Below are 12112 nucleotides of genomic sequence, written 5' to 3'. Positions count from 1 at the left end.
CACACTTTTGTTTGTTTTTTTTAAGACTGCACTCTAGCCACATGGATATACACAGATTATTAACAATACCTACACATACGTCAACCTATAAATGCTGGAATAGAGTACATTAAAAGTACACAATAGTCACCAGAACAACTACAGCTTATTGAATTTGTTCTGGTGAGTAGAATCATTACCTTCAGGCTTTTTGCTGTAAACACGGTCTTTACAGTCTTTACTGACATTACAGGGACACCTCCAGTGGACGCTCCTCAGATGGCTACCAGAGGTGCTTCCTTGGACACACTTGATGGAGACTAGACTTTCTCATATAGACACACTGATTCGATGCATCTCTATGAGGAGATGCTGATTGGCCAGGGCGGTGTTTGGCTCGGCCCCCGGCCCGCCTCCTTGGCTGAGATCATCAGAACTGACAATTTCAGATAATGCAGTGCTTTTGGAATGGCTGAGATGATCACTTCAGATGATGTCAGCCAAGGAGGCTGATCAGTGGCAGAGACAGCACCAGCAGACTGGAATAAATGTAAGACTTTAGTATATTAAGTGAGAGAAGGGGGCTAGATAGGATTTTTAACACTATAGGGTCAGGAATATAAGTTTGTGTTCCTGACGATATAGTGTTCCTTTAAACATGCATAATTAATTTACAGACACTGAAACATTGTCATATCAGGCTATTCATTCAACCCTAAAATGTTGGAAATTACCAAGGAATTTTAAATAATTGAATATAGCCACGCAAGAAACTCCGAAAAGTTTTTTTCCTCTAGTTTGCAATTTTGGGTTAAAATGTGATAATCCCCAATACATTTCTAGCAGATCAAGGTTTATGGAATAACATTCACATTGTTAAATCGTTGATCTTTGCAGCTGTCCACTGAATGACGGTGCTATCTTGCATGTATGCAACTTTATCTATTGAAGATAAATTATAATTTTGCGCATGCATGCTCTCCAATCTCATTAGTCACTTATAATGTATATTATGATAGAGCCCCCAGCCCCCCCCCCCCAAAAAAAAGAAGAAAAAATCCCACACATCACAACAACAAAAAGTTTTACAGTAGCACAGTTTTCCAGACATAACTTTTTTTTTTTTTTATTATTATTATTTTATTTAAGGGACATTGGTACTTGACTCCATGGGATCCCACCTATCTAGGTCAGCTTGTTCTGTTCCGATACATGCAGCTCAGGCCACACAGATTGTGTTAACCCCCTGACATACTGAAGTCCATCTTCTGTGTGCTAATATGCCCCACATGCCACCTTATTTGTCCACAGGACTTTACGCTTCATTTAACCATTTCAGGCCAATATCATTTCTTCTATACTCACAAGCAGAAGGACACAGATAAAGATTACAAGGATTCAGATTTAAGAGGAGGAAGGGGTGAGAATATGGCAGTAGCCAGATTTAGTCTCAGAAAAGGCTGGGGGCAGGGAGGATAGCAGATTATCCAGCTATTGACATCATCACGGGACTGTCACTAAGCCATGACAGGAGATTGCAAGCTGATTGGGGGCTGGTCTTGGATTGAGAGGTCAAACAGCACAATAACAACCTCACCTTATCCAAAAATAAACAGCAAAGCAAAAACATAGCACTAAGTAAGAAAAGATTTTATCCTGATATTGAGAGGGAATTGCTAGAAGTTATGCTTAAGATAATATTGCCGTCCTAGTGCATGATCTGGAGTTTGTCGAATTATATTGTGTTCATCTTGACTGTAAGATATCTTAAACAATAAGGTCTCAATTCTTATTTAAAAAAAATCTTTAAAAAATCTGTATCTTGAAATTTCTAAACATCCAAATTAAAATTGCTCTTACATAAAAGTAAAAAACAAACCAGATACAGATTTACTACATTGTGCAGACTTTGGGAACTCCCACTATTGTTTCAAATTAATAAAAATAAATATTTAACTTTCTTGTCTGGTTACTGTCAACCACAATCTCACCTCCATCCACCATGTGTCATTTGGAATGAAATTGTGTGATTTTTCTAAACCTTGTTCACTATACCCCAATTAAAGGACCACTATAGTGCGAGGAAAACATACTCGTTTTCCTGGCACTATAGTGTCCTGAAGGTGCCCCCACCCTCAGGGTCCCCCTCCCGCCGGGCTGGATGGAGAGGAAGGGGTTAAACTTACCTCTTTCTCCAGCGCCAGGCGGGGAGCTCTCCTACTCCTCTCCGCCTCTTCGGCTAAATGCGCATGCGCGGCAAGAGCTGCGCGCGCATTCAGCCAGTCTCATAGGAAAGCATTTACAATGCTTTCCTATGGACGCTGGCGTCTTCTCACTGTGATTTTCACAGTGAGAAGCACACAAGAGCCTCTAGCGGCTGTCAATGAGACAGCCACTAGAGGCTGGATTAACCCAAATATAAACATAGCAGTTTCTCTGAAACTGCTATGTTTATAGAAAATAGGGTTAACCCTAGATGGACCAGGCACCCAGACTACTTCATTAAGCTGAAGTGGTCCTTTAAAAAATATATTTTTCTATAATATACGGTAGGTTCTGTCTCAATTTTCAGAATTTAGCAAGGTATTCCTATAAATATTTACATACATCTTGTTTGAAGCACCTCCTAATTAAAGATACTGTATAAACGATTTTTTCCCCCCAATTCATTCATGCCAGTTTTAAACCATGAATCTCTGTTACCACCTCTCCACATTAACCTTAATTTACACTTGCGGGATTCAACAGTGACATTAAGCTTTCCAGTTTCGAGCGATTGGCATTTTCCAAGTGTGCCTGTTAAGTCTGGTTTCATAAAACGACACATGAAATCAGGAGATACCGGTTGGTAAAGATCATATATAAGCATCGGAGCCGGAGGCATCATAAAAACCTTGTAACCAAGCACACACCAGCATATAAATAGATTTAGATTTTCATTCTGCCAACTAACATTTGCAGGGATATTTACGCAAGTGTATTTCAAATTTAAGGCTTAATTAGTTGAACTGGAAATATTCTCTACATTAAGTATGCTTCCAGTTTGGCTACTCTGGCCTGAAATTATCTTTTAATTCGTACTTTAGTGAATAATCAGTCTTTTTCAATTCGGTTTTATCACCTACTGAACTCCCTTCTCTTTAATCACTATAACAAATTGCATTTTTTTGCTTTTAATTCACCTAAAATAGCCTTGGCTTACCTTAAGGTGTCCACTAATCACATAGTTTGACCTTAAATATTAAGTGGATGAAACACATTTACTCTAGCTCAAGGGTGTCCAAAAGAATGATGACAAGCTGCTGAAGCACTACAATTCCTATGATGCTTTTCCAGCCCAGGATGCTTTTCCAGTTCCCAAGCTGGCAATTTCTCTTTATGGCCACCAGGATGATTTTCTAGTTGCCAAGCTGCTAATCTTTATGGCCACCATTCCTCTACCTGATTCACCTATATCCACCTTTTGCCCACCATGACAACTAGCAAGGTGGTGCTTCAATAAACTAAATGTATTCTGCCAGACCTCAGCTTACATCCTCCTGGTACCCATGTCTCCATCTCCTGGTGTCAATGTTATTTTCTAATACCCATGCCTCCATCTCCTAGTTTCCCATGCTTCCATCTCCTAGTTTCCCATGTCTCCATCTCCTGGTACCAATGTATTCTGGTGCCTATGTCTCCATCTCCTGGTTTCCCATATCTCCTGGTACCCATGGCTCCATATCCTGGTTTCCCATGTCTCCATCCCCTAGTATCAATGTATCCTGGTGCTTATGTCTCCATCTATTGGTTTCCCATGTCTCCATCTCCTACTACCAATGTATTCTGGGGCCTATGTCTCCATCTCCTGGTTTCCCATGTCTCCATCTCCTACTACCATTGTATTCTGGGGCCTATGTCTCCATCTCCTAGTACCAATGTATCCCGGTGCCTATGTCTCCATCTCCCGGTTTCCCCATGTCTCCCGGTTTCCCCATGTCTCCGTCTCCCGGTTTCCCCATGTCTCCGTCTCCCGGTTTCCCCATGTCTCCGTCTCCCGGGTTCCCCATGTCTCCGTCTCCCGGGTTCCCCATGTCTGCTGCTTTCCCCATGTCTCCATCTCCTGCTTTCCCCATGTCTCCATCTCCTGCTTTCCCCATGTCTCCATCTCCTGCTTTCCCCATGTCTCCATCTCCTGCTTTCCCCATGTCTCCATCTCCTGCTTTCCCCATGTCTCCATCTCCTGCTTTCCCCATGTCTCCATCTCCTGCTTTCCCCATGTCTCCATCTCCTGCTTTCCCCATGTCTCCATCTCCTGCTTTCCCCATGTCTCCATCTCCTGCTTTCCCCATGTCTCCATCTCCTGCTTTCCCCATGTCTCCATCTCCTGCTTTCCCCATGTCTCCATCTCCTGCTTTCCCCATGTCTCCATCTCCTGCTTTCCCCATGTCTCCATCTCCTGCTTTCCCCATGTCTCCATCTCCTGCTTTCCCCATGTCTCCATCTCCTGCTTTCCCCATGTCTCCATCTCCTGCTTTCCCCATGTCTCCATCTCCTGCTTTCCCCATGTCTCCATCTCCTGCTTTCCCCATGTCTCCATCTCCTGGTTTCCCCATGTCTCCATCTCCCAGGTCACTCCCCTTCACCTCCAAGCAGTGTCTCCTCTCCTCCCCTGCACAGTTATAATGGATACCCCCAATCCGTGCTCTGTATTATTCTCTGACGGCCTGATCCCACATCTCTGGTCCTGGAGATCAACCTCACCTTCCTCGGTCTCTTCTCCGGGCTCCCCGACCGCCGTCTCTTCGGTCCCCCCTGTGCCCCCGAATCCCTCATCCTCCTCGGGATCCTCCATCCCTTTCTTTCCTCTGCGCTCACTGACAGCTGCGCAGGAAACACCGACTACTACGTCATCACGCACTGCGGATCTTTACGCCATGACCTGACGTCACTGGTTTCTATCCAGCGCAGACGGGTACTGGAGGTCTGGGCGGCCATATTGGTGAAGGGCAAAAGCTGCAGATTAGTAATAATACATGTATTGGTAACTTGTACTGAAGAAAGGGTATCAGTGAGCTGGTGTGAAACAATATATATGTATATATCACACACCAGGGGTAGGCAACCTTTGGCAATCCAACTGTCATGGACTACATCTCCCATAATGCTCTTACAGCCATGGTGCTAGCAAAGCATCATGGGAGATGTAGTCCACAAAATCTGGAGAGCAAACTGTTGTCTACCCCCAGATACTTGCAAAAAATGTATATTATACTTCCAGATGATAGTTATTGCCCATTCATATGAATATCCCAGGGGGGGGGGTGGAGGGTGCAAATTAGAAAGATGCTGTAAATTAATTCAACTTTATTCGTTTATAAAGTAGATATAGTGTACATCAGATAGCGGTTTATAATAAAACCTGGACTTAGAATATATTTTGGCTTTTACTCACTGTGGAATTTATTTTCTATATGAAAACAGCAGGGGGGAGGGGGGTAAATTAGCTGTAATTTGGGGGGTTTATTCACCAAAGTGAGAATTCAAAGTCAATTTAAAAAAACATTGGAAAAAACAAATCTCTAATCCAGCTAAGCTTTCTGTTTGATTACTTTGGCATAAAATGGGAAATTCACTTTGAAATCACTCGGAATTCTCACCTTAGTAAATAACCCTGTAAGCAGCAAATCGCACTGAATTTGAAACCGAATGGTAAGATTTAGGCTAACTGACCTAGAAAAATTCTCCAACTCATTCATACACAGTTATTTACTAAAGTGAGAATTTTCAGGTAATCAAAGTAAAATTAAAATTTCAGGCCAAAGCAACTGAACTAAAAGCATTGCTAGATATATATTTTTTTACTTGAACTATTCTGGCCTTAAATTTGTAATTCACTTGGAATTCCTGGCAATTCACACGTTAGTAAATAGCCCTGATGGTCATTGGAAGTTTGATTCCCATAGTCCTCGCTAGCAATGGCTGAGGAAATCGACAAAACTTGATAGTAAAAACTCATCCTTTTGTCAAGCTTTGTCCACTGCGGGCTTGACCATATTTGTTATGGTAAATATTGATTGCGTTAGAATTTCAATGAAATTCCTACACAGTCAATGTGAGTATTTCACAAAGATTACATCTGTATGGCATACCCCCCTTTTTGTAGTGAGGTGACAAATCTGGTTTAAAGCTGCTCTGTCGCTATCGGGGGTCTTTGCGTGATTTGCAAAGACCCTTATTGTGACTGCTCCGTTGGGGCAGGTGAGTTATACTTACCTAAACCTGTCCCTTGTGGCCACCGCCATCTTCTTCCTGTTGGTCCTCTTCAGCTCTCGCCACTCGAGCTGCCAGGAGCCCACATACGTTTTCTACTCTCATACATGCGCGCGAGAGTACAATACTAAGGTCTATAGAGGATCTTGTGACATCCTCTATAGACATAGCCTAGTCCCTACATTGCCTTAATATAACTTTTGACAGGTTGGAATTACAACACAGTCAATATGAGTATTTTATAAAGATTTTATCTTCATGAAATACTCATTATGGATAGGCTGGGTTGTGGGAGGGTAGACGGTGTCACTCGAAGATTCCTGATTTGATTATTTGGAGAAAATTTAGCATTTTTGGTTTAATTTTACCATATTGGTACATACACTTCTATAGAAAAACTATTTTTTGTTTCTCTATATGAGAATTTCTTCACTAAACTGTCATTTCTGGTGAATTGACTGGCATATTTTTTACCAGCACCACTATATTTGTCTTAAAATTCAAACTTTAAATTCAGTTCACTTTTGGTTGAATAAACTCATAAGGCAGGCATCTCAAACTCTGGACCACCTGATGTTGCTGAACGACTACTCCCATTATATCCTGTCCATCTATTGCATTCAAACAATTAAAGGGACACTATAGTCACCTGAACAACTTTAGCTTAATATAGCAGTTTTGGTGTATAGAACATGCCCCTGCAGCCTCACTGCTCAATCCTCTGCCATTTAGGAGTTAAATCCCTTTCTTTATGAACCCTAGTCACACCTCCCTGCATGTGACTTGCACAGCCTTCCATAAACACTTCCTGTAAAGAGAGCCCTATTTAGGCTTTCTTTATTGCAAGTTCTGTTTAATTAAGATTTTTACTTATCCCCTGCTATGTTAATAGCTTGCTAGACCCTGTAAGAGCCTCCTGTATGTGATTAAAGTTCAATTTAGAGATTGAGATACAATTATTTAAGGTGAATTACATCTGTTTGAAAGTGAAACCTGTTTTTTTTTTTTATGCAGGCTCTGTCAATCATAGCCAGGGGAGGTGTGGCTAGGGCTGCATAAACTGAAACAAAGTGATTTAAAGGACCACTCTAGGCACCCAGACCACTTCAGCTTAATGAAATGGTCTGGGTGCCAGGTCCAGCTAGGGTTAACCCATTTTTTTTTATAAACATAGCAGTTTCAGAGAAACTGCTATGTTTATTAATGGGTTAAGCCTTCCCCCTAATCCTCTAGTGGCTGTCTCACTGACAGCCGCTAGAGGCGCTTGCGTGATTCTCACTGTGAAAATCAACAAATCAAATCAAAATTGTAAATGCTTTCCTATGCGACCGGCTGAATGCGCGCGTGCGCATTCAGCCGACGGGGCGGAACGGAGGCGGAGAGGAGGAGGAGAGCTCCCCGCCCAGCGCTGGAAAAAGGTAAGTTTTAACCCTTTTCCCCTTTCCAGAGCCGGGCGGGAGGGGGTCCCTGAGGGTGGGGGCACCCTCAGGGCACTCTAGTGCCAGGAAAACGAGTGTTTTCCTGGCACTAGAGTGGTCCTTTAAGTCCTAAATGACAGTGAATTGAGCAGTGAAATTGCAGAGGAATGATCTATACACTAAAACTGCTTTATTTAGCTAGAGTAATTTAGGTGACTATAGTGTTCATTTAAGGGAATTTTTAAGGGAAGGGTTTTTTCCCCCCAGATTCTGAGATCCCTACCCTAGGGTAATCCCATGCATGTGGTAGTGATCCGGTTCCATTGGCTGTCCAGCTCTACAGCCCAATTAACCAATTCAGTGCTAGAGGTGTGGCATTGCCCTTAAAACGTTTTCCTTGTCTTTTCTAAAATCTATATATTTTTAAAAATTTAAATTATTCACCTAGGCTATTGTACTGGGTGGCTATAATCTGTAATTTGCTATTCTGGCAGAGAAGAGGTTACACCTGGATAACCATAGATTAGAGTTGGGCTATTGTTTGGAACATTAGAGGCTATATACATTATGAAGAGTATTTCTGGGGCATCAGTAACCATGGAAACCAATAGCCCGTTCCTGCTGATTGCTCCATGCTTAGAACGTTCCACCAGAATTACTCTTTGTACAAACTTTTAACTCTTGCTTGCCCAACTTGCCCTGGGATAGCCCTTTACAGCCCATGCAGGCATTGCAAACCTTGTATTACAGAGACCCTGAGTCAGGCAGGTCGCCTTCAGACCATCTCGGCAACGAAGCAGTTGCATTTTTAGTTCCCCCCTCCTCTTTGGCAGTGTAATGGTTAAGCAGGCTGTGCGTTTCACTACTCCGTACCAGGAAATACAACACTCCTAGTAACACCTGGGGAAGGTGCACCTGACAGAGCAGGGAGACCCTCAGCAGGTAAGTAGCCCAAATCCCTGAGACCCATCCAGTCTCCGAATGTACCCCCAGCAGACAGACCCTCTCACCTTTCCCAGCAATGCTGCACACCTGCAATGCATTCACTCCAGACTTTCCCTTCAGAGCTTTCTCCGGCTACTTTCCATGACCCGGACTCAGGCGTGTTCCATTTTATCGCCTCTCCCTATTGATCCAATCTCACCTAGAGCAGCAGTATCGATATGTACTAAGCAGGGAATCGGGGGTTTTAATATAGCCATGCATGTTATGCCTTTACAATTAGTGTTCCCAGAAACTTATTGTGTGTCTGGTATACATATCTTCCTTCCTTCCTTTTTTTTTTTTTTTTTTTTTTTTTTTTTTTTATTGATGACCGTAAAATATATTGAGATTTGATTAACATGTAATGTTTGTGTTAGTTTAATAAAATGTACATGTAGACAGATACTCTACCCAATCATTTAGTTTAAGGAAGATACCGATTATAATAGTAGTTGTTGTTTTTGTCTTTTGTTTTTTTTTTGTGTGTGTATATTTTAATAGTTTTTCATTTTTCGAGAGAGATTTACCTAGGCACAAACAATTACTATTTTGAAGCAAAGAGTTAAATATGGTGGAAACCAACATAATGTCTCAACTTTTAGCACTTTGCACTTAAAAACCATAAACAAAAAGCAGCCTTGCCTTGATTTTTTTTTTAATATATTCAGTTGGTAGCCATAGGTGGGGTTTCTGGGAGCACAGTCACAAAGGGCCATCAGCAATGATTTACTGGATGTTATCAGCTTAAAATAACAAACTGACACCTATATATAAATGACTAAATGATTATTTTTCCATACATATTAGGACTAGACTAGCTGTCTGCCGTCCCAAATGGGCTGCAGCCAGACTGTTGTATTATAAGCCCGCTGTGGCAGGGGCTTTTGACCACCCGCCTATGTTGCCTTGTTGTTGTTGTTGTTTATTAAACATACATGTGATTGTCATTTCCTGCTCTCCGAATATTCCATTGTAGGCATTATATAGTATACTTGTGAACATGGGATTCCCCGCTGAAAACAGTGGCACTATTAATATTCCCATCACATTGTATAACTGCGTGCTGTGGAGAGCAGCAATGCCACTTTCTCCCACACACTCATTCAACTTTACATATTTAACTGTTGGCAGTCTTTCGTTTACCCACACCCCGCTAAGGCAAACATCACCAAAGTTAAACAAACAAAAATGCATATATACCCTGCCAAGCCCTCTATTTATACCGTCAGTGCCAGCAATCAACATCAGTCTTCACTTAAAGGACAACCGTCGACACACAACTATTTATTTTAATATAATAACCCTTTCATTATTTAGGCAACCATCAGCACTGCAGGTGTTTTGGACTACACCTCCCATGATGCTTTGCCAGCATTATTGCTATAAGAGCATTGTGGGAGATGTAGTCCACTGCATCGAGGGTTGCCTACCGCTGCTCTATGGTCTTCCCTGCTTCACCCCCTGCACAGAAGCAGGAAAGACCATAGAAACTGTTTTCAAACTCTGGCCAACCCAAGGTGTATGTATATGGCTGAAGAATCCGGTCATATACTAAAGCAGGGGTGCCCAAAAGGTATATCCCCAGATGTTGTAGAACTACACCCCCCTTGATGCTTTGCAGCAGAATGACAAGGCATCATGGAAGTTGTAGTTTTAAAACATCTGAGAATCTACCTTTTGGGCACCACTGTACTAAAGAGGGGATTGAATTCTTCTCAAATTTTCTAATAATATTAATAATCTATTTCCAATCTTGATGAAAGGATTATTATATAAAAAAAATAGTTTTGAGGTAACCGGTAACAATGACAATATACATTATTTTTTTTTTGAGTTATTGGGATTGGTAGCCGCACTGCCAGCCGCACTGCCAGCCTGCTGTAATCCCCTCTGTAACTGGCAGTGTGCCCTATCAGAATTTTCAGAGCTGTTTACCTTCTTTGTCCTCAGGGTGAGTTTCGATGTAGTGTTTGACAGGACAAATTCTAACCTGTCAAACCAGCTTGGGAAGGTAGGGTGAGTACCACGAGTTTACCAGCCCTCCTGGTCATACATGTTTTAAAAGATTCTTTGCATAATCCTCTTGATTCACTATAGGTGGAACTTTTTATATACTGGGGACTTTGGGAATTCACATATTTACAAAATCATCTTTGGTGGGTTCGTGAACATCTCTCCAGACAATAGATACTAGGTGAAGTTTTTTTCGGCTAGAAGCCAGATGAGGATTAAGATGACCCCTTCTAGGAGCACATTCGTGTTAGGAATACCAATTTGTACTCCTACTGCTAGTGTCTTATACTAGCTAGTTAGATTCTGGGCCCTCCCCAGAAGGTATAAAATAACCAGATCTACTTACCTGAATTACCCTGGCATGCCACTATTGACACTCCTCCCCTGGCTGAGGTCAATACTGATGCCCTGTCAGCCTTTTAGGTGCCCGCTCGCCCCCCTCCCCTCCCCTCCCCCAGTCTGAGAGGGGTAAAAAAGTTTGACTTACCTTTTCTTTTTAGCAGTGCTGGTCTTTGTACTGCCGTCCCACCTCCATGGATGAAATCATGAAGACTGATGATCTCATTTAATTCCATGCTTCCAGTTAGGAAAGCATTCGGGGCTAGGGCGCATGTGTGGCAGAGTTAGGCATTTGGATGCACTCAGATGGAGTGGTCCAGGTGCCTATAGTGTTTCTTTACACCAGGCTTCCCCAAACTCCAGCCCTCCAGATGTTGCTGAATTACAACTCCCATGATTTTCAGCCTATCTATTTCATTCATAGAATCATGGGAGTTGTAGTTCAGCAACATCTGGGGAGGGGGGGCTGGAGTTTGGGGAAGCCTACTCTACAAAGTAGTGGTGCTGGTGCCAAGAGTGTCCCTTTAAAGTGAACATAAACTATCGGACTACACCTCCCACAATGCTTTACCAGCACTATGGGTGTCAGAGCATTATTGGGGATGTAGTCCAAAACATCTGGAGTGCCGAAGGTTGCCTATCCCTTCCGTAGACCATAAACAGATTGTTTGTTTATCTTATAGATGAAAGTCAACTGAAAATTTGTAGAACTGTAAACTAATTTTCTATTCCAATTGGCCCTTCTTCATCTACCCCCTTTATATCAAGATATATTTCCCTCAACATGTTAGTTGCCTATTTTACCACGGAGTCTTTTGAGTGTACTATTTTCATCATTAGTACTGCTTCTCCTAGTATTTATAATCAGTTTCCATACTCTCATTTTAGATGAACACTCTATCTTAATTACACAGACTGATTTTTAAACACATTTATTGTAATTTAAGGGACACTCCAGGCACCCAGGTCACTTCTGCCCATTGGAGTGGTCTGGGTGCAAACTCCCACTACCCTTAACCCTGCAGCTGTAATTATTGCAGTTTTTATAAACTGCAATAATTACCTTGCAGGGTTAACGCCTCCTCTAGTGGCTGTCTACTAGACAGCCACTAGAGGGCACTTCCTGC

General features: G+C 42.2%; 2 protein-coding genes across 7 annotated transcripts in view; one reads left to right on the top strand and one right to left on the bottom strand.

Moving 5' to 3' along the window:
• Nucleotides 1–4843, bottom strand: part of PIP5K1C (phosphatidylinositol-4-phosphate 5-kinase type 1 gamma) — a 43457-nt gene extending 38614 nt beyond the window's left edge. For all 6 annotated transcript variants that reach the window (XR_010090907.1, XM_063455949.1, XM_063455951.1 and 3 more), the window contains exon 1: nt 4723–4843. Coding sequence is in view for 5 of the 6 variants with exons in the window: in XM_063455949.1 (XP_063312019.1) it covers nt 4723–4813 (91 nt within the window). In the remaining variant the exon portion in view is untranslated. The remainder of the gene's footprint in view (nt 1–4722) is intronic.
• Nucleotides 4844–8418: 3575 nt separating this feature from the next.
• The window catches only part of TJP3 (tight junction protein 3), a 48208-nt gene continuing 44514 nt past the window's right edge, over nt 8419–12112 (top strand). Inside the window, exon 1 of the mRNA XM_063455947.1 lies at nt 8419–8591. The gene's annotated coding sequence lies outside the window, so the exon portion shown is untranslated. The remainder of the gene's footprint in view (nt 8592–12112) is intronic.

This window comes from Pelobates fuscus, chromosome 5, assembly GCF_036172605.1.
Source record: "Pelobates fuscus isolate aPelFus1 chromosome 5, aPelFus1.pri, whole genome shotgun sequence".
NCBI lineage: Eukaryota > Metazoa > Chordata > Amphibia > Anura > Pelobatidae > Pelobates > Pelobates fuscus.
The sequence above is the reverse complement of the archived record's forward strand: the minus strand, read 5'-3'. Positions and strand labels throughout refer to the sequence as shown.